This window comes from Neoarius graeffei, chromosome 2 (assembly GCF_027579695.1).
Source record: "Neoarius graeffei isolate fNeoGra1 chromosome 2, fNeoGra1.pri, whole genome shotgun sequence".
In the NCBI taxonomy this organism is placed as follows: Eukaryota; Metazoa; Chordata; class Actinopteri; order Siluriformes; family Ariidae; genus Neoarius; species Neoarius graeffei.
Genome location: NC_083570.1, coordinates 67,300,621 through 67,323,848, shown reverse-complemented (window position 1 = coordinate 67,323,848; position 23,228 = coordinate 67,300,621). Strand labels below are relative to the sequence as shown.

Sequence of the window (23,228 nt, the reverse complement as noted above, 5' to 3'; positions counted from 1 at the left end):
GACTGAAGCTGTGCTAAACCCAGCCCACTATGGTTCATGTCAAATGAAATAATATTATGTTCCCTTTATGTAGCAGCCACTTTCCTTGGTATTATCTCTCACTGACTGAAAATATAAGCACATTAATGTCATAATATACCTGTAATATCTCTGACCAAGATAAATACTCACATCTACATAGTTGGCATTGATATAGTCCCCTTCAATCTTTCCATCTTTATCAGTATGGGGTGAGAGTCTGACTCTACTGTGGTCATCTGAAATAAATGCAATCACATATTAGTCCTCATGTACTGTGTTTGAACTTATTCCTGCCTGTGTGCAAGGAAACATACTGCAAATAGGTATAAAATATTTATACTGGACTGTTTGCACAGAGAATATGATGTGCTGTGAGAATGGCTATTTATGGTGCTTCCAGTTTCGCATACAGGCTAAAATGTTGACGTATCGGTTCTTGCTCTTGTTTTCTGGGTGAATGGAGCTGTCTGTTGTAGTTTCCAGATCCACTGTGCATGACTGAATCTCCTACAAATAAACACACATATGCACACTGTAATACACTATCCAATGCATTCAGTGTCACTGTGAAACTCAACTATGGTTGCTGTCTATCCCAAAATAGATACAAATCAGTGAGCGTGTGAAGCAAACAACCAAATAACACATGCTAGAGCAACATCAAATGCAGTCAGATCAAATCAAATCAGAAGGGAGATGTGGCTTACCTCAAAATACTCTTTCAATATCTAATCGGGGAGTGAGAATGCACAAAGCACAGCAATGAAATTCCATGACAAGCAGTGCACAAATACATGGCAAATAATGTAGCAAACAAGCATAAGCAGAACATTTTCATAACATGCCTCATGCACTGTGTGGGTCTGTGCTGGTGGACAACCAGCTCCAAAGCATACCTGTCAACCCTCCCGTTTTTCCCGGGAAATCCCTTATTTTGACTTATTTCCCGCTGTCTTCCCGTTTTTTTTTATTTTCCCAAAAATATCCCGTATTTTCACATTATATAAAAGTCCCGTATTTTCACAATATAAAAAAGTCGGTAGGTCCAGAATTCATGACGCGCCTCTGACCGGAGTTTACAGCAGGAAGTCGGGCCATGAATTCACGTCCCCGCCCTCTCCAGTACAGCAGGTGGCAGTCTAGTAATTACACATTGATTTTAATTGCATGTCTGTGAAGAAGACTGTCAGAACCATAGCGCTAGTCTGACCAAGGTCACTGCTCGGAACTTCTCACAAAACTAAAAGATGGTCGTAATTCTTTCCTCAGGCAGGGCTTGAAGTGGGCCGGAACGCACCGGAACTGCGTTCCTGCACTTCTTTATTTTCACCGGAGTGGCAGCGCAGTTGTTTGCGAAGTTTCCCCATTTGTTTGTCTGGCACTGCCTCAACCACAGGCTTGAATTAGCAGTTGGGGATGTTTTAAAGCAGATCAATGGCATGAACAACTTTAAGATCTTCTTCGACAAGCTGTACAGCCTTTATCACGCTTCGCCAAAAAATCAGCGCGAGCTGAGCAGCTGTGCGCAGTGCGTTGAGCAGCGCCTTCTTGTTATTGGCCGCGTCCTTTCAGTGCGCTGGGTCGCATCCAGTGAGCGCACCGTGAGAGCGGTTTGGTGATTAGTGAACTTAGTTAAACTTAAAGGTGTTTATGTATGTGATTAGTAAACTTAAAGGTGTTAAACCTTCTTTTGCTTTTCTTTTAGTGCAATATGTGCACTAATTACTCATTTTTTTATTTTTGAAACTTAAAGTAATGCTGTGATGACTTGTTTTTATTAGTTTAAACTTAATATGATGCAATGTTTTTCTGTTGTTCTTAAGGTTATCAACCTAATCAAGCCCTAATCAACCCCTTCATCACCTTTGAACTTCAATAAAAAACAAAAAAAGGGGAAAAACTGAGTGTTCCTTGTGTGACCAAAGCTCTTTTGAAGTTGGGGCACAAAACGGGAAAATCATACACAACTTGACAATATGGTTGTGGTTCTTAGTTCTGATTTGTTTTTACTACAGCTGTCTACAAACTAAGACACTTCGTTCAAAAATAATATCTCAGAGAGTCATTGTGAAAACACATCTGTTCAAACAACAAATACTGTAGCACAACAACAGATGAAAAGAGTAGAGCATTGTCCTTATGAACCAAGTTTTGCAAAATGCGTGAAGGCAATACAAAAACTGAAGTTTTCAATTAAAAAATTTGAACTTGATTTGAACTTATTTGAATGACTGGGATGGCATTGTCAGAAAATCAGGGTTCCTGCACTTCTTTTTTTCCACTTCAAGCACTGTCCTCAGGGAGCGAGTTTCAGTAGACTGCGAGACTAGAGACATGAATAAAGAAAGGAGCGAGGCAAAACCAAAAAAGGTGTATTGCCGCTACTTGCCCAAATGGCAGGACGAATTTAATTTTGTGAAGAAAAGTCAGTTCAATTACCGACTTTCCAAAATTTTCGGAAATTTCGACTTTCCGAAATTTTCCCTTATTTTGAGTTAAAAATCTGGGAACTATCCCTTTTTTTCAAACCTCAAAGTTGACAGGTATGCTCCAAAGTGCTGTCAATGTCCTTAATATCAACAGAATTTTATACCATAGAGTAGCACCTTAAAGTGCTAGTCTAATAAACATTACATCATAAAGTCCCAGGTTTTCTGTGTGTAATATGCTCTAATAGGTTGTAGAGTTCACTGATAAATAAAAAATTGGTCCGAAAAATAATTTCATTGCGTCTGAATTCTGTTCCAAAAATCACTAAAAGCTTGTCCGCCATTATTAGATCGCAGCGGTTTATAGGTCAGCGGTGCTGCATGTGTGATGTCATATGCGCCACTGCCTTCTTTTGTGTCCACACTGACTCTGTAATATTCTCTGCAATGGCGCATTTTGATACTGATTCTTCTGAAAAAGACATGAAAGCTCTTTAAATTCATCCTCAGTCTTTGGTTGGTTGTGTGAGGATGATTTAGAACCTATAGCCATGGAGAAAGAGGCGGACGAATACGCAAGCCAAGTCGCTTGTGAAGAAGAAGAGCAACAACTGCTCCAGCAGTTTTCTGGAGCCCAGGAAGTTAATACTGTACATTGTACAAATCATAGTTTGCGTATTCCCTTTTTCAAATTTTTATTTATTTATTTATTTTACTGATTTGGTGTTCAACTTTCACAGTTATCATAAAGCAGTGTCTTTTTGTAATTGCCAGGTTTGTAACCTCACTTGGTACTTGGCACAAGGCTAAATAATGGCAGTAATTATGCACTTACTTTCACTTTTGTGCCATATGCATTGTGTGCAGCGAGCGCACAGAAGCCAGGAATTTGTCAGGGTTCACCTCCAAAACTAAGCTGCTCATAAAACTACAACCTTTTCTGGTTCTAACAGTACCAATTAGGACCATGTAGACCCTTTCTATTTTGTGCTACAACGTTAAGTCAAGGTGTGTGTGTGTGTGTGTGTGTGTGTGTGTGTGTGTGTGTGTGTGTGTGTGTGTGTGTGTTGGGGGCTCAGCGCGCAATTACCGTTATTTATTTTTTACTAAAATCATCGTATCTCTGCAACCATAAAAGATTTTTTTTTCAAAATTCCAAAACCTATGCCGTTCTTGTGGTGTCCCTTTACAGAGAGCTGATTTTAAGGTGAACTGAACCTGTTTTGAAATTTGAAGGTAAAGTCCCTACAATAATCATGGAATTGGCACGAAGGAAAAGGCTATTGAAAGATTCATTTATAAATCACTCTGTGATAAGTTTATCCCTGTGTATTTCTGAATCTTGTCATTGCCTTTTTGTCCACTGAAACACGTGCGATGTTATATTGCATCTAAAACATGATTTCAATATCAAATGAATGGACACACCATCCTGTTATCTCTCTCAAATAACTCATCGTTTTTTTCTGTATTTATAGGCTCGGAAAGAGATTCTCTCACAACATGAGCAAAATGTACGCTGTTCAGTTAATACTGTATCTTCAGGTACTATTAACACATCATATCCATCTTCTGTCAAATACTGCCTGTAAACTAAATAAACTGTCTAAACAACTACTCTCTCCTCCTTTCGGTATTTCATCCAAGTGTGCTGTAGCCAAAACAGGCCGAAGTGTCTGTGTCTACTGTAGTACAAAGAGCAGCTCCTTCTTCTTCAGGCGCAAACAGAAACAGTCTTTCCCAGAGGTGGACAGTGACGAAGTACATTTACTTGAGTACTGTACTTACAGTGGTGCTTGAAAGTTTGTGAACCCTTTAGAATTTTCTGTATTTCTGCATAAATATGACCTAAAACATCATCAGATTTTCACACAAGTCCTAAAAGTAAATAAAAAGAACCCAGTTGAACAAATGAAACAAAAATATTATACTTGGTCATTTATTTATTGAGAAAAATGATCCATTATTACATATCTGTGAGTGGCAAAAGTATGTGAACCTTTGCTTTCAGTATCTGGTGTGACCCTCTTGTGCAGTAATAACTCCTCCGTACAGAACAGCTTCAACTCTGGGATGTTGGTGGGTTTCCTCACATGAACTGCTCGCTTCAGGTCCTTCCACAACATTTCAATTGGATTAAGATCAGGACTTTGACTTGGCCATTCCAAAACATTTGGTAGAATGAATTGTGTGCTTAGGGTCATTGTCTTGCTGCATGACCCACCTTCTCTTGAGATTCAGTTCATGGACAGATGTCCTGACATTTTCCTTTAGAATTCGCTTGTATAATTCAGAATTCATTGTTCCATCAATGATGGCAAGCCGTCCTGGCCCAGATGGAGCAAAACAAGCCCAAACCATGATACTACCACCATGTTTCACAGATGGGATAAGGTTCTTATGCTGGAATGCAGTGTTTTCCTTTCTACAAACATAACGCTTCTCATTTAAACCAAAGAGTTCTATTTTGGTCTCATTCTTCCACAAACCATTTTCCCAATAGCCTTCTGGCTTGTCCACGTGATCTTTAGCAAACTGCAGACAAGCAGCAATGTTCTTTTTGGAGAGCAGTGGCTTTCTCCTTGCAACCCTGCCATGCACACCATTGTTGTTCTCCTGATGGTGGACTCATGAACATTAACATTGGCCAATGTGAGAGAGGCCTTCAGTTGCTTAGAAGTTACCCTGGGGTCCTTTGTGACCTCGCCGACTATTACACGCCTTGCTCTTGGAGTGATCTTTGTTGGTCGACCACTCCTAGGGAGGGTAACAATGGTCTTGAATTTCTTCCATTTGTACACAATCTGTCTGACTGTGGATTGGTGGAGTCCAAACTCTTTAGAGGTGGTTTTGTAACCTTTTCCAGCCTGATGAGCATCAACAATGCTTTTTCTGAGCTCCTCAGAAATCTCCTTTGTTCGTGCCATGATACACTTCCACAAACGTGTTGTGAAGATCAGACTTTAATAATAATAATAATAATAATAATAATAATATGTTCAATTTATATAGTGCCTTCTCAAAACCCAAGGTCGCTTTACAATAATAGACAGAAAAAAGAAAAGAAAAAAGTCCACCAAATAGGGGTCAGGATATCATTCCAGTGGTGTAGCAGCCACAGTCCCACCAAAAGGCGCACGAAAACAAGTCCCACATCTCCAGCACAGCCACTGTGATGCCGCCAGCAACATCGCTTGAACACCACGCCATGGATCCACAAAGCAAGTACAGAAGCACCGCCATGCAGAGCTCTGGTATGTCCCAAACCACCTGCACAGCTGCCGTGACGCCACCGAGCAACATCACTCGGAACATCACGCCAAGCATTAAAGCACACAGCGCTGGACAACCACGATGTTAAAATGAGCAACGGGCTCACTGCAGTCCATAGCTGGGAGCACAGGCATCACCCACAGCGAACCAAGGCCTGGAGGGAACCGATGCCCAAAACTGGGTCCGGAGCTACACCACAACCGGCAGACAAAACACTCAAACAAACATCAAACACAGTAAAAAGAAAAAAAAAATTAAATAAAAAAAAAGAGAGAAAATAGATAAATCCCTGTTCTTTAAATAAAACAGGGTGCCCACTCACACCTGATCGTCATCCCATTGATTGAAAACACCTGACTCTAATTTCACCTTCAAATTAACTGCTAATCCTAGAGGTTCACATACTTCTGCCACTCACAGATATGTAATATTGGATCATTTTCCTCAATAAATAAAAGACCAAGTATAATATTTTTGTCTCATTTGTTTAACTGGATTCTCTTTATCTACTTTTAGGACTTGTGTGAAAATCTGATGATGTTGTAGGTCATATTTATGCAGAAATATAGAAAATTCTAAAGGGTTCACAAACTTTCAAGCACCACTGTAAGTACACTTTAAGTATCTGTACTTTACTTGAGTATTCATTTTTTGGCAACTTATGACTAACTTCACTACATTTGAAAGACAAATATCGTACTTTTTACTCCACTATATTTCTATCAAGTTCCTCGTTACTACGAAGTGGCTTTGAAAGTGGATGTTTTTTTTTTTTATTATCTAAAATGCGATTGATTTTTTCACAGGTGACATTGAGACAGCCTGTCAGTAATCACTAGGGTCAGGTCATGTCTATAGACTGGATAAAATCAAGTTAAATTATTTCTCCGCAGCATTATTTAACATGATCACTTAATGGCAGAATGGAAGGAGACGGTTCTTCTGGGGGATGCATGCACTCATGTCTTTACCAAGAACCCATGTTTCAGTTTTCTGAAAGGAATAAGGAGTTGTTTTGTTTTAAATGTTTGCTTTGTTTGCCTAAAACGGAGGACATCACAGCCTACAAAAACTTGCCGTCCAACCTGCGGAAGCATATTGAAGTATATAAATGTTTTATTCCAAGAGAAAACTTGCAGTGAAGTTGTCTGTGCTTTTAGAGCTAGCGATAACATTGCAATAGCTATGCAGCCTGGTTATTCAAATGACTTTCTGTGGATTTTCCCACCAACTTGCCATAGCCTTGTCCACAGCTAACATTAACACATACAGTGGTGCTTGAAAGTTTGTGAACCCTTTAGAATTTTCTATATTTCTGCATAAATATGACCTAAAACATCATCAGATTTTCACACAAGTCCTAAAAGTAGATAAAGAGAACCCAGTTCAACAAATGAGACAAAAATATTGTACTTGGTCATTTATTTATTGAGGAAAATGATCCAATATTACATATCTCTGAGTGGCAAAAGTATGTGAACCTTTGCTTTCAGTATCTGGTGTGACCCCCTTGTGCAGCAATAACTGCAACTAAGCATTTCCAGTAACTGTTGATCAGTCCTGCACACTGGCTTGGAGGAATTTTAGCCCATTCCTCCATACAGAACAGCTTCAACTCTGGGATGTTGGTGGGTTTCCTCACATGAACTGCTCGCTTCAGGTCCTTCCACAACATTTTGATTGGATTAAGGTCAGGACTTTGACTTGGCCATTCCAAAACATTAACTTTATTCTTCTTTAACCATTCTTTGGTAGAACCACTTGTGTGCTTAGGGTCATTGTCTTGCTGCATGACCCACCTTCTCTTGAGATTCAGTTCATAGACAGATGTCCTGACATTTTCCTTTAGAATTCGCTGGTATAATTCAGAATTCATTGTTCCATCAATGATGGCAAGCTGTCCTGGCCCAGATGCAGCAAAACAGGCCCAAACCATGATACTACCACCACCATGTTTCACAGATTGGATAAGGTTCTTATGCTGGAATGCAGTGTTTTCCTTTCTACAAACATAATGCTTCTCATTTAAACCAAAAAGTTCTATTTTGGTCTCATCCGTCCACAAAACATTTTTCCAATAGCCTTCTGGCTTGTCCACGTGATCTTTAGCAAACTGCAGATGAGCAGCAATATTCTTTTTGGAGAGCAGTGGCTTTCTCCTTGCAACCCTGCCATGCACACCATTGTTGTTCATGAGTCCACCATCAGGAGAACACTGAACATTAACATTGGCCAATGTGAGAGAGGCCTTCAGTTGCTTAGAAGTTAACCTGGGGTTCTTTGTGACCTCGCCGACTATTACATACCTTGCTCTTGGAGTAATCTTTGTTGGTCGACCACTCCTGGGGAGGGTAACAATGGTCTTGAATTTCCTCCATTTGTACACAATCTGTCTGACTGTGGATTGGTGGAGTCCAAACTCTTTAGAGATGGTTTTGTAACCTTTTCCAGCCTGATGAGCATCAACAACGCTTTTTCTGAGGTCCTCAGAAATATCCTTTGTTCGTGTCATGATACACTTCCACAAACATGTGTTGTGAAGATCAGACTTTGATAGATCCCTGTTCTTTAAATAAAATATGGTGCCCACTCACACCTGATTGTCATCCCATTGATTGAAAACACCTGACTCTAATTTCACCTTCAAATTAACTGCTAATCCTTGAGGTTCACATACTTTTGCCACTCACAGATATGTAATATTGGATCATTTTCCTCAATAAATAAATGACCAAGTATAATATGTTTGTCTCATTTGTTTAACTGGGTTCTCTTTATCTACTTTTAAGACTTGTGTGAAAATCTGATGATGTTTTAGGTCATATTTATGCAGAAATATAGAAAATTCGAAAGGGTTCACAAACTTTCAAGCACCACTGTAGCTAGTTAACTTGGACACCGTTAGTTAGCATGTAAAAACGGAGTTAGGCTAACATGAATAACGTTAACTTCTCTGAAGTGCTTCCAGAAATGTTTTAGCATAATCTTGCCAAATAAATCAAATGTTTATATAACAGTATTGGACAGTGCTTATTGTGGTCAACAACAGGCTCAAGAACTTTCTGATGTGGTGTTCTGTATTCTGACTGACAGGACACACGTTACTGAAACTCACTGTTAAGCCCTTAGAATCTCATACAGTACTGTGCAAAAATCTTCAGCACCCTGTTTTTTTTGTATTTTATGACTTCTACATTATCGAGTCAGTACAAAACCATTTTAGAGTTCCAAACGTTCGTTTTCCAGCACAAAATTAAATGTTACAGAAAAAAATGTTTGTATCTGAGCAGCATATTACATAAGAGAGCACTTTTCAGATTAAAAAATAAAACATAATGAAGGCTGCTGGGTTTTGGTGCAAAATGAAGAAGCAAGTGTGACAGTCAAAGTGTCCAGAAGAACTGTGGCTGGTTCTGTAAGATGCTCAGTAAAACCTACAGCTCATTTCCGCATAAAACTGCACTCATTGTACCTGAGACTCCTATTTTTTTTTTAAACAAAGGGTCGTCTCACACCAAATATTGACTCTGTTTCATTTATTATGGCTTACTGCTGTCCACAGTATTTTTTATTTTAAGGTTGAAACATTTCATTTCATGATTTTTTAAGCCATTTTTGGTCCACAGCATTTCTTTACATGTGCCTAAGACTTTTGGACCGTACTGTATTTCAAATCAAAGCCTACCTGAACCACTTTAATATAATTAAGAACAAGTGAATACAACTCAGGAGTGGGGGTGGTTTAAATTTGACAATGTTTGAAGCTAATTAAGCTTGCATTGTATACTAGTGCATTTTTGTGTGCATCTGAGTGGAATACTGAAATAACAGTCACAAGCAAACAAGCAATTCTGCGACCTAATGATTCTCTTGAAAAAGTTGCCTGCAATTAAAGTTCATACATGACTGAATCTGTTCTGTTCATTCCCATAACCGCATTGCGGTCTTAGGGAGGCATGAGAGATGCTGACATAGTCACTCATCTCTCATGTCTTTTCTCTGGGCTTGGATTGCTTGGTGGCGCCCATCTCCTCTCCAAGCATATTCACACCTACGGTCAATTTAGAGCCACCAATTAGCCTAACCTGCATGCCTTTGGACTGTGGGAGGAAACCGGAGCAGCCAGAGGAAACCCACGCAGACACAGGGAGAACATGCAAACTCCACACAGAAAGGCCCTCGCTGGCCACTGGGCTCGAACCCAGGACCTTCTTGCTGTGAGGCGACATTGCTAAACACTACACCACCGTACCGCCCATGACTGAATAGGGCAGGCCATTTGGTCATGAATTAACAAACTGTTAAGGTGTGTTTTTTTTTTAACTGCAATTAGTGGAAAATCATTTTCTAGTAATCAAAACATTGATCTGCTGAAGTTGGAAAGCATATGCTTGAGAGAACAGAAAGGTATGAGAGCTGTCTGTAAATGCACTTTAAATGGTCATTACAAATATTCACGTATAAATATGCTCATGACCAGGGCCGCGTTAACCCTTGCCAAGGCCCTGGGCAGACACCCCCCCGAGGCCCCACCCTCGCCTGTTGTCAACTGCGCTCAGCAAATTCACCCCCTCAGACGTGCCTGTCTAACTAGACACAGAAACTTAAATAATGACAGTGGCACAATTAGAAATACTATTGAACGATAAAACTTTATATCCATCAACACCTATTTAATCGAGAAAAAGCAATGGTGAAATAGGCAATTGCATGGTGAAAAAATCCATCAGACATCACGGTTAACAAGTCTGGTTAACTAAAGTTTAGCCTCAAGAAGCCTTTGGAATAAGTGAGTCAATGAACAACATGTCAAGAACATAACCTCGGCCTACAACAGTTTCTTCAGTATTCAGAACGAACATTCATTTGGTATATAACCGTTCGTTTTCATTTTGGAATCCAGGCGACTTTTAACTTGTGAAAACAAAGAGCGATAACAAAGAAAGAAAAATATCTTGCTTCTCAGAAATAAATCTCAAAATGTTAGGCTATGTGAAACATTTCATCCTTTCACACACGTAATGTCCCAAACAGCAGTGGCACACAGCTTTGCGCATTCAGTTTGACAGCCATGGGTCAACTTACAAGGGCACTTTCCTACTTTTGTGGAAAGCGAAGTCATTAATTAAATCATTGAACTCAAGCTGGCGTAGCGTGTGAAGACATGGTGGACAGTGATCATATTGACAATGACGGGTGATTTATGCGAAGGGACAAGGTGGGCTTCCTTACGGGTGGCGAAATGCATCAAAAATGTTATCAATATGATCAAAACTTCTGAAAATATCGTTTCATATTTTCCGATCTGGCGGCACGGTGGCGTAGTGGTTAGCACTGTCACCTCACAGCAAGAAGGTTCTGGGTTCGAGCCCTGTGGCCGGCGAGGGCCTTTCTGTGCGGAGTTTGCATGTTCTCCCCGTGTCCGCGTGGGTTTCCTCCGGGTGCTCCGGTTTCCCCCACAGTCCAAAGACATGCAGGTTAGGTTAACTGGTGACTCTAAATTGACCGTAGGTGTGAATGAGAGTGTGAATGGTTGTCTGTGTCTATGTGTCAGCCCTGTGATGACCTGGCGACTTGTCTTTCGCCCGTAGTCAGCTGGGATAGGCTCCAGCTTGCCTGCGACCCTGTAGAAGGATAAAGCGGCTAGAGATAATGAGATGAGATGAGATTTTCCGATCTCGCTACCTCCGAGGCCCCCTAGTGGCCGAAGCCCTGGGCAGCTGCCCATGAAGCCCATTAGGATAACGCGTCCTTGCTCATGACAGAAAACTAACTGAGGAATTTTCTGAGAACACACCTCAAACTCTTTGCAGAAGGACTTGGTGTCATGAAGTTCTGTAACATGTTGGACAAACTGCTCCACTGAAAGAGCTTCATGCTCATCTGGGAGGGCAGAGAGAAAATATATAAATGTCATCACCAGCAAATGGTCTTTATTGCTTGCATTCTCAGACTTGAGGAACCAGCAGTCTGAGATCACGCAACACACACTGCATTTGCCATCTACTAGAGGGAGAGTGTAACGAGAATTACCTGTGAGGCTTAGCATAGGAGGAGAGGAGGATATGACCCTAGGGGATGTGTTGTCATCTAAGTAGAAATGAGCAGTCTGAAAGCACATCCTGTGGAGGAAATGACAAACCAAATCATTAACCAAGATGAGTCAAAACACTTCACAAACAAGCACACAGCACACAAAAGGTGCTTAGCAAAAACATTACATCTTAGGACAAGATGGGGATAATGAAAAATACATTAATGATCCACTCTTTAGTCTTTTATTGCACTTTAGTCTTGGTTTGTTTGTTTTTTCTTTCAGAAATTAAAAAAGATACTATCGGTCTGATGGCAAAAGACAAAGCATTAAGAGCAAACTGAAAATTATACTTCAATATAGTTCTAAGAAAGGCTACATTTAAATAGAAAACACACCAAAAAAGTATGTTGATGGTTCCTTTTTGGCATCCTGTAGCTGTTTTGGCCTCTATTATTTGCTCTATGTGATGAAAAAGTTATAATGGCAAGAAGCCTTGATATTTTTTTATAGACTATAAGCAATCTCCTTATGCTTGAGGAAGAATTACAAGCTTTAAATGAGAAAAACAACAATGAACAAAGAGACTTAAAGAGAATCACAACCACCCAACAGATATTCTGATTAACTTGGGCATCCCTGCACATGAAAGCAACTTCTTAGAAGGGATTACAGGGGGACAACGTCTGGCCAGATTAATCATTGACATTTGATGTCCTCAATGCTTGCCTCAAGTGTGCATCTGTCCACAGCACAAATGAACACCAATAAGGAGTGGAACAGACCACACACTGCTCAATTCCACCACCCACTGGGCCAACAGGACACACACACTTCATGCCTTCTTAGACATAATCATCACAGGCCCTTTTTTTCAGCACAGAGCTACAAACAACAGATCAGCATCTTGGAGATTTAATCATCAGACTACAAGATTAGTGACTTAATCTCACCCAGTCCCCATGGTGTAATAATGCAAGTCAAACACCAACAATATGATGAGAACTCAAGAGCTAAAGCAGGAAGGGAAATGTACAGTCTCATGCAATTGAACTGTTTATACAGCAAAACCATGTACTTGATGGGATTGTAAAAAACTGCTTATTTCACAGTTAAAACATAACAGAGAGAAAAGTTAAGTTTAGGATTGTTTTTCTTGGTCATCTGGGAGCAAGATATTACCACCACCTCACTAGATATGTACAGTGTCAGCCATATGACAAACAACATATGTCACATTACATGACAAACATGTGATCTTTGCAGCCTCAGTCATTACCATCCATATAGAAACATATTTCAGACTGAAGTCATTCACATAGCCCCGCTCTCAAGTGACCTTTAATTACATCCTAAGTGATCTGTGTTTGGGATCTTTGCTTAATAGGCTGGGGTGGGAATGAGGACAAGTCCCCAGGATTAAACCTTTTCTTAAATATCCACATGAACCATCACCCATCCATTTCAAAACCCTCTCACATACTTGTGATTGTAGAATAATGACATATTGATGTTGATAATAAACAGCAGTCTGCAGGAGGACAATAGACTTGCTATGTATGTGTCTAGCATAAAAGTATACATCAAGTATACTTTTTTGAATTACTATGCACTGACTCTTTAATTAAAATCCTCTTTTCAATTTCAAAATATATCTTTTCTGTCATGCTCACTGTCATTTTTTTCCATATACAGTACATGGTAGGATGCATAATAATCCTTAGAGGCCCATATATAAAATTCACCTCCAGTAGATGAGAATGCCAATTAGTACAATAAGGCAGAGGCAGGTGAGAGTCGACACCACAGCCAGAGGAACCACAGTTTTCCTCTGATGCTCCATACTGGACACCAGACCCACCCGAGACTCATGACTGCTGTTACTGGCATCTACAAACAAGAGAAAGTGAAGCCTGATATGATGATTGTAATGAAACATGATGCAATCAAATGCATTAAAACACAAATAAATATATTTTTCTAATGTATTAAACCAGGCAAGTCATTCAAGGCATTCATCAAAGATAAATCTAAAAGGTAATTTCAACTAGGCGAGCATGCGATTAGGTATATATAAGTTGAAAGAACCAAGAGACAAGACTTACCTTGTAGTTTAATGGAAAATAAGCAATTTCTTTTAAAAAGGAGCTTAACTCAAAAAAAAATCTATATTAGTCTGGATATTAAAATAGATAAGGAGGAATATTACAGATTTATTTTATTGCTGAACATGAAGTGTGAGCTAGAACTGAAATGTGATTCAAATTGTATTAAATGATCTGAGAACACAGAGGTTATTAGTTCTACTTGTTCACAGCACTGACCAGACTTAAAGTCCCAGAATATTACATTCCTTATAAATACTTGCAATAAACTGTTTTTATATAATTATTTATATTACTATATCTATCTATCTATCTATCTATCTATCTATCTATCTATCTATCTATCTATCTATCTATCTATAGCCACTTATCCTGTGCAGGGTCACGGGCAAGCTGGAGCCTATCCCAGCTGACTATGGGCGAGAGGCTGGGTACACCCTGGACAATTCATCACAGCACTGACACATATAGACAAACAACCATTCACACTCACACCTACAGTCAATTTAGAGCCACCTGTATGCCTTTGGACTGTGGGGGAAACCGGAGCACCCGGAGGAAACCCACACAGACACGGGGAGAACATGCAAACTTCACACAGAAAGGCCCCCATTGGCCGCTGGGCTCGAACCCAGGACCTTCTTGCTGTGAGGCGACAGTGCTAACCACTACACCACCGTGCCACCGTAAATAAGCTAGTAAAGTATTTGCAAGAATTGTGCATTAACAGTCCGGTTCATAGCTCGTGAGTTCTAGAAGAGACAGTTTGAGTGATATTGTGTCAGAGCAGGACTTCTACTGCTCTCTACTGGACAAACACTGGTATGGCTTGTGCATTTCACCAGCAACACTTAATCAGAATAAATAGCAGTGGACATTCTTGGCCATAAGGCAGCAGGTATAATAATGGGAAGATTGAGATTTTGCTTTAAAAAAAGATACCAGCTGTTAGTTTTAACATTTAACACTGAGCTCCTAAATGTGATTTGAATGCCAAGTCATCACAGACCTTTTTGGATTTTTCTTTTTTTTTCTTTTGACAATGATATTCAGAAGGTCATGCTTGGGGATATTGTGGAGAAAAAGCACACAGGACAAAACAAAACAATGTGAGTTAGGGATTAACATAAGCAATGTGATGATGGCTGTGGGACTGTCAGATTGAGGTGTCAGTTTTGGCTAGTTCTTTAGGATATCAGTAAAACAAAAAGTTAGTAGATGTGATGTCCCTAGTTATGGAAATGCTAACAAACTTCCAAACTATATTAGACTCATATATATATATATATATAAACAAAGATGTTGATTCTTGTAGTGGTTCTAATCCAGTGGAGCCCCATGAGAGTTGGTGAGCAGATGGCGGTATTTTTACCTTCCATTGGTTCTTTCTTTGAGTCTCTGTCAGCACGCTCTGGGATACTGAAATCAGAGGATGTCTCATTATCTGTGATGCTCTCTCCTGATCCGCTGTTTTCTTCCTCCACACCCCCCAGAGTCAAGGGTGGGCTGGGGTGAAGGGAAACACCAAATATGGTAGCCTCGTTCTCTGTCACATTCTCACTCTCAAAATAGAAGGATGATGAGTGTCCCTCTAACTCCAGCTCCTCCGCTAATGCTTCAGTGAAGAGGACACTGGGTGAGGAAGGAGCAGGGCTCCCGTCTCCTGAAGCTGAGCTCTGAGCCCAATCTTGATCCACCACCCAGCCTGAGGCACTACTGTCCAGAAAACCATCAGCCGAGTGTGTGAGTAATGAGGTAGCCTCTGGGATTGAGGTTGGCAACACTGAGGGGAGCTCCAAGGGAGCAGAGCCTCCCGGGACCTTTGAGGTTTCACTGCTTCTGATGCTGTTGATGTTGGCTGTAACAGAGATTTTCAGGTCACTAGATGGCTCAGTGGGAGGAGATGGGTCCCAGTTTGTTACACTGAACCCATCAGTTCCAACAGTGGAGAAAGACTGAAATGAATGGGCCTCTACTACACTAGACATGTCACTTATTAATGAGGAGGGCATTAGGTATATAGATGACGAATACATTGAACTTGAAATATGTGATGAGATGCAAGGGGCATCAATAGTTTGACTAACAGTGAGAGGTACCACAGAAAAATCAGCCCACTCCACCCCACTATCTGAGAGAGAGGAGGTGAAGAAAGAGGAGTAGTCACTAGAGAAGGCATCTGATGGCTGCAGAGATGGAGAGACTGTGCTCAGGATCTTGGAGATGTGAGAGATATCCTGCTTGAACCACAGAGAAAGCTTAGAGTCAGTCAAGTCGGGTAATGTTTGAAAGGGGAGAGTACTGTTACGCAGGGAGGCGCCTGAAGCCGACCCAGACATGTCACCATCATCACCATCATCACCACTAGAGACAGTTTCCACATCCCAATAAGACACAGAGCTGGAGGGAGAGCTGGACAGTGCAGGGTAGGAGAGGAAGTGGGGGACAGATGGTGTAGTATATGGGATGTCCCAGTCTGAGGTAGACGCAGACTCAGATAACACAGAGCTAGAGGGGACAGACACAGGAATAGCATGCAGGCAGAGCTGGGAGTCACACACAGGGGTCGCAGTGGGAAAGTTCTCACCATTGAACTCTGGTGAGAGAACACCACCAAAGGCACTGGTAGTTGTGGGGAGAGGCTCAGTGGGAGTTGTAGTTTGCACTTGGACCTCTGTGGGGAGGAAGGAGGAGGCTGGATCTGTAGCAGTAATAGGGCTCTCCCCATAGCCACGTGAGTCAGTGAGGTCCCCCTCCTCTACCACTGAGGTTGATGTGGCTTCTGCATCCTGTGGACTAATTTTTACTCTACGATCCTCAGAGCTGTCACTGAGATCATTATCTTCTGAAACCACACTTGGTGCTATGTTGCTATAATGTGTTTCAAAAGGGAGTAAATCTGTGATAAAATTAGTTGTAGGGGTCATGGTGGTAGGTTGGGCAGGGTGTTTTTCTAGAATGTCTTGGTTTTCAGTGGTTGTTGGGGTTGTTTTAATGTTGGAGACTGGAGGAACAAGCTGCTCTGCTGTTGTAAACTTGAATGCATTAATAGGGGTATAATTGGTAGTCTGTTTAATTGGAATGCCCTGGTAATAGCTTTCAGTGGATGTTGTGGTGGTTTTAATATCGAAGACTGGAGGAACAGGCTGTTTTGTTTTAGTAAAACTACCAGTAGTCAATGCAGTGGTAGGGGTCATGGTGGTGGGTTGGGACGTGTGTTTTATAGAAATGCCCTGATACTCATTTTCAGTAGACACTGGGGTTGGTTTTTTGCCAAATAATGGAGGAACATGACGCTCAGTTGTAGTGAACCTGGGGCGGATTGTAGTGGTTTGCACTGGATAGGGTGCCTGATTTGAGTCAGGCTGGGCCCACAAGGGGGTGTTCAGATAGTCCTCCTGAGAAAGAGACAAAAGAGATGAGTAAGGTGTTCAGCAGAGTCCTGAATTAGGCTACTGTTCTTTATTTATAAATGAGGATTTCTCTCATTGCACTTATTATGCAGTACAACTTTCTTAGTTACCTCTTCATCAAATCCAAAGGGGTCAGGGTCAGGGTCTGTTTCTGAAAGAAAATCAACAGTAAAATAAATATGTCAGTGTTGTGTATTTGAAGACCTATAGTACCTCAACCAACAGATGTGAAGTGACTGAGTAAAAAAAAAAAATCCTGTATATTTTTATTTATGAATATCTCTCATCTCATCTCATTATGGACAAACTATTGTTGTGTATATCTGCAAGTAGTAAAACAGAAAGGTAAAGTGTTAATTTGCTCTTTGGAAAAAGCTTTTAAGGAAAGGCATATATACAAATTAGATGGCTCTTTTTTGATAATATACAAATGAAAACGAAACTATGCACATGGCCAAATATCAGCCTCATTCATATGGATGTGTGAAGCATACAGTTAGGTCCATATATATTTGGACACTGACACAAATTTTGTTTTTTTTACCCGTTTACTGAAACATATTCAAGTTATAGTTATATAATGGATATGGACATAAAGTCCAGACTTTCAGCTTTCATTTGAGGGTATCCACATTAAAATTGGATGAAGGGTTTAGGAGTTTCAGCTCCTTAACATGTGCCACCCTGTTTTTAAAGGGACCAAAAGTAATTGGACAGTTGACTCAAAGGCTATTTCATAGGCTGGTGTGGGCAATTCCTTCGTTACATCATTCTCAATTAAGCAGATAAAAGGCCTGAAGTTGATTTGAGGTGTGGTGCTTGCATTTGGAAGATTTTGCTGTGAAGAAAACATGCGGTTAAAGGAGCTCTCCATGCAGGTGAAACAAGCTATCCTTAAGCTGCGAAAACAGAAAAAAAAAAACATCCGAGAAATTGCTACAATATTAGGAGTGGCAAAATCTACAGTTTGGTACATCCTGAGAGAGAGAGAGAGAGAGAGAGAGAGAGAGAAAGAAAGAAAGAAAGAGAGAAAGAAAGAAAGAAAGAAAGAAAGAAAGAAAGAAAGAAAGAAAGAAAGAAAGAAAGAAAGAAAGAAAGAAAGAAAGAAAGAAAGAAAGCACTGGTGAACTCATCAATGCAAAAAGACCTGGACGCCCACAGAAGACAACAGTGGTGGATGATCGCAGAATAATTTCCATGCTGAAGAGAAACCCCTTCACAACAGCCAACCAAGTGAACAACACTCTCCAGGAGGTAGGCGTATCAGTATCCAAATCTACCATAAAGAGAAGACTGTATGAAAGTAAATACAGAGGGTTCACTGCACGGTGCAAGCCACTCATAAGCCTCAAGAATAAAAAGGCTAGATTGGACTTGGCTAAAAAACATCTAAAAAAGCCAGCACAGTTCTGGAAGAACATTCTTTGGACAGATGAAACCAAGATCAACCTCTACCAGAATGATGGAAAGAAAAAAGTATGGCAAAGGTTTGTACAGCTCATGATCCAAAGCATACCACATCATCTGTAAAACATGGCAGAGACAGTGTGATGGCTTGGGCATGCATGGCTGCCAGTGGCACTGGGTCACTAGTGTTTATTGATGATGTGACACAGGACAGAAGCAGCCGGATGAATTCTGAGGTATTCAGAGACATACTGTGTGCTCAAATCCAGGCAAATGCAGCCAAACTGATTGGTCGGCGTTTCATAATACAGATGGACGATGACCCAAAACATAAAGCCAAAGCAACCCAGGAGTTCATTAAAGCAAAGAAGTGGAATATTCTTGAATGGCCAAGTCAGTCACCTGATCTCAACCCAATTGAGCATGCATTTCACTTGTTAAAGACTAAACTTCAGACAGAAAGGCCCACAAACAAACAGCAACTGAAAACCGCTGCAGTAAAGGCCTGGCAGAGCATTAAAAAGGAGGAAACACAGTGTCTGGTGATGTCCATGAGTTCAAGACTTCAGGCAGTCATTGCCAACAAAGGGTTTTCAACCAAGTATTAGAAATGAACATTTTATTTACAATTATTTAATTTGTCCAATTACTTTTGAGCCCCTGAAATGAAAGGATTGTGTTTAAAAAAAATGCTTTAGTTCCTCACATTTTTATGCAACCATTTTGTTCAACCCACTGAATTAAAGCTGAAAGTCTGAACTTCAACTGCATCTGAATTGTTTTGTTCAAAATTCATTGTGGTAATGTACAGAACCAAAATTAGAAAAATGTTGTCTCTGTCCAAATATTTATGGACCTAACTGTACGTGCTCACAAACTGATTTTTTACATTTTTCACAAACTATCAGTTTCGTGTGTATCAATTTTAAATAGTTGAATTTATAAATTAGATAACAGGTTGATAATGACCAGGGCACAAAGGAAACTAGACAGACATTCTCATGCACTAGAGTGGCTCCACATACACAGCAAGCACTGAAATGGTTACACTCCTACTGCTCATCTTACCTTCTGATTCGGACCAACTACCAAAAAATGGTAGAGATTATTCTAGCATATTTTATGATTCAAGCATAAGAATTATCTGTGAAGCAAGTATTAGAATATGCAGCTAATACTAAAAGACAAGGATGCTTCAGTGGATGCTCAGATCAGCAATTACAACTGTAATGGCGAAATAAAAAGAAAAAAATATTCTATTCACATTAAAGTGCACAGTTTTACAAAATGAGAACACATCCATAGAAATATGATACATGGAATTTTTTTATGCAGTGGAGATTAATTTATTATAAACAGTAGTGATACAGATTCTCAACATAGCATGGCATTGACACAAATTGCTGTGAAAATGTTAAACTGTATCTGTAAAAATGAAGGTTTGCTCATATAATTAAAGACAAATCATGGGCTGTATAGGAAGCATATAAAAGCTCATAAGGATCCACTGAAAAAAATATGTACGAGAAACACCATACTGTGCACACCTTAGGCAAGGTTTGCACATAAAATACAATGGTTACAAAGGACACAGAAAAGGGCAATGCACAGAGAAACAGAGGCAGAACAAATGTAGCTGTAAATAAATTTAAAAGGAACACAGTTTCATCCAGTAGAAAACTTTAAAAATCCAAAATAACAGAAATGAGCAAAGGATCCTTGAAAATATGACAGCAACAACCATGCAAGTCTAAACAATCCTATGGCTTTTTAAATGTACTGACAGTTTGTACTGAACAAGTTTAACAGTTACTGTGCATTTAAACAGAAATACTAAAGAGGGGAAAAAGTGCCTGCTTTTTATAACTGGGAAATCTGGGAATCAAACTTGGTTTAGTTTGATTAATCTGAAAAAAAAAAATCCCCATAAGAAGTATTTAATCACAGTGTAACTGGAGACATAGTTACCCTGGGGAATAATACTGATGTAATAAGTACTTCAGGTTCACGTGAATACTGTGCATACTGGTAGAGGTTGTGCATCATGACTAAATTAAAATTAAAAAATGAACCCACGGTGGGAGCAGGTGGCTTTTACTTTCATGCAGATAGGAGTGGGCAGTCAGATATGAAGTTTGCAGGATAAACAACTGCCATTAACATGTGTGTATATGGTGTTCATGTGGCACTAGAGCCAATTTAATATGTTAACGATTGTCAGAATTCCCTCAGGGTTGGACAAGAGCGTTATTTTTTTTTTAAATGTCTTGTGCATGTGGTTAAATCAATAAGGTGATTGTCATTTAAAACATGGAACCTTAAATACTAACTAGCACCAATCTTTACACTTGTCCCTTATACCATATGATAAGTAAAGTGCATGGTAAAGGAAGGGATCAAACTACAGTATGGAGCATCTGCACATGTCTGTGGTTTTCAGAATACTAAAGTACGCTAACTCAGTCTCAACAGAGACGAGAGCGACGGGTTCGGATGCTCTTACCAGGGTCAATCACGGGTATGTCCGCTATCAGTTGATCACTCTGACGCCCATACAGACCATTAGTGCACACAGCCACCACCTGCACCACATAGCTCGTGTTGGCCTCCAGGTCCTGGATGATGGCTCCCTGTGAGAAAAACAAAGAAGACAAAAATACAGTATGTCCATCTGTAGACTTTTAACATAAAAAAATGCTTATAAAAACCACTGGAATTAGGTTTATATTCAATACATTAGACTATAATGCAAAATTAGCCATATTACATATAGCCAAAAGTATGCGGACACCTGACCATCGCTTCCATATGTGGTTCTTTCCCAGGCTGTTGCCACAAAGTTGGAAGCACACAACTTTGTACTGAATGTCTTTGCATGCAGTAGCATTGAGATTTCACTGGAACACAAACCTGTTCCATCATGAGAATGCCTCTATGCACAAATTGAGTTCCACAGAGACATGGTTTGCCAAGGCTGAAATGGAAGAACTAAAGTAGCCCACAAATAGTCCTGATCTGAACATCACTGAAGGGGAGACTAAATCTTGGAAAGGATGTTCAACAAGCACATAGAGATATGATTGGTCACCTGGCCACAAACTTTTGCCAATATAGTGTAGTTTTGTTCTGTTGTAATAGAATGACAAACCTTGTGTGTAGTATCATTGGTATTATTCTATTCACATTCACTGGATATGAGCAATCACGCACTCTGATTAGCTACTCTACTACTAGGCTATCAGCTTATATACCGTGAGTAGAGAAAAACAAAATGGCTGAGCATTTTGCTGAACCAACTGAGGATGAAATAAAAACTCTACTCGAAAACAAAACCACCCAAAATACAAAAAGCAACAAAATATGGGATAAAAGTATTTGATGGTAAGAACATATCCTTTTTTTTATTTTTCAATAATTATTATTGTAGCATTTTTCACAAATTACTACTGTTATTTTGCTGGTTTGTTTACATTCTAAGTGGAAATTATTTTGTCGGACATTTTGTATAAAGATTTTATTTATTGAATTTGAAAAAAAAAAGCTCTGTTTCTCAAAATCCAGTGAATGTGGATATAATAAAACAGTCATTCCACTCAATCTCAATAATGTCACGTCTTATAGCCAACTCAATGCCACACACCTCATCAGCTCAGCTCATATACTATACGACTCAATTTCATGGAATAACTGCTAAATATACAGTAGTTTCAGTGTATACGTTTTTACATTTCAGATTGTGTACTTCTCATTAAATAAATTAATTTGTTTAACGTATAGTTTGATAGTATTGTACAGTTTAATTCATTTAAATAAATTAATTCAGTGTAATCTATAATACCACATCCTGGTCTCCGTCAGTAAGGTACTCAAGCGTAGGTAGATCATCTCTTTGTGCCTGCCGGTAGGTGACTGAGTATTTCTCTATGCTTGCATCATACACAGCCCGCGGCCTCTCCCACATCACTAGCAGACCTGTGTAGTTGTGTGGATATGCCTGCACATTCTCTGGCTCTGAGCTACAAACTGCAAAAGACCAACACACACACACACCAACCATATTTAGGAATAGTCTATAAAAGCAATATGTAGAATTATTTTGGCTTAGCCACTATGTTTTCAATGAGTGTTTATCAAAAATAGCATGGGTCTCAGGCTAATAAACTATTGATAAATTATTTTTCACTATGCATTTCATTTCAAAATAATGTCATTTTAACAGATGCATGCAAACAGAAGGTGTTTTTTTTTTTTTTGCTTTGTTTTTTTTTAACAGTCATTTCTCTCATTCACACACTGTTGGTCCTAGCACATGGTGACCTTAGCGTGGAGAGCATTCTTCACCATCTGTGCTCAGCATCTGAGACTGAACATCTCTTTAAAAAAAAAAAAACAGCACTCAGACACATAAGGAGCAGATTAAATCAGATTAGCCTGTATACCAATTGCACAAACTGAAATGCTAATTTTATTTTGTTAATTTTTTAGCAAATTAAACAAGCTGCTGAGCATATTATACTCTGATAACTCATTCATTCAACCAAACCTG

General features: G+C 39.7%; 1 protein-coding gene across 7 annotated transcripts in view; it reads right to left on the bottom strand.

Annotated features, from left to right (window-relative positions):
• Positions 1 to 23,228, bottom strand: part of ptprz1a (protein tyrosine phosphatase receptor type Z1a) — a 126,151-nt gene that overhangs the window by 21,212 nt on the left and 81,711 nt on the right. For 4 of the 7 annotated variants that reach the window (XM_060914761.1, XM_060914758.1, XM_060914763.1 and 1 more), the window contains 10 exons: positions 22,521 to 22,705; positions 21,186 to 21,312; positions 17,386 to 17,426; positions 15,235 to 17,260; positions 13,503 to 13,647; positions 11,757 to 11,845; positions 11,521 to 11,606; positions 729 to 749; positions 432 to 528; positions 172 to 257 (listed from right to left, as the gene is read on the bottom strand). In XM_060914761.1, coding sequence (XP_060770744.1) covers positions 172 to 257; positions 432 to 528; positions 729 to 749; positions 11,521 to 11,606; positions 11,757 to 11,845; positions 13,503 to 13,647; positions 15,235 to 17,260; positions 17,386 to 17,426; positions 21,186 to 21,312; positions 22,521 to 22,705 — 2,903 coding nt within the window. The remainder of the gene's footprint in view (positions 1 to 171; positions 258 to 431; positions 529 to 728; positions 750 to 11,520; positions 11,607 to 11,756; positions 11,846 to 13,502; positions 13,648 to 15,234; positions 17,261 to 17,385; positions 17,427 to 21,185; positions 21,313 to 22,520; positions 22,706 to 23,228) is intronic. The other 3 variants (XM_060914762.1, XM_060914765.1, XM_060914759.1) reach the window with 3 other exon arrangements.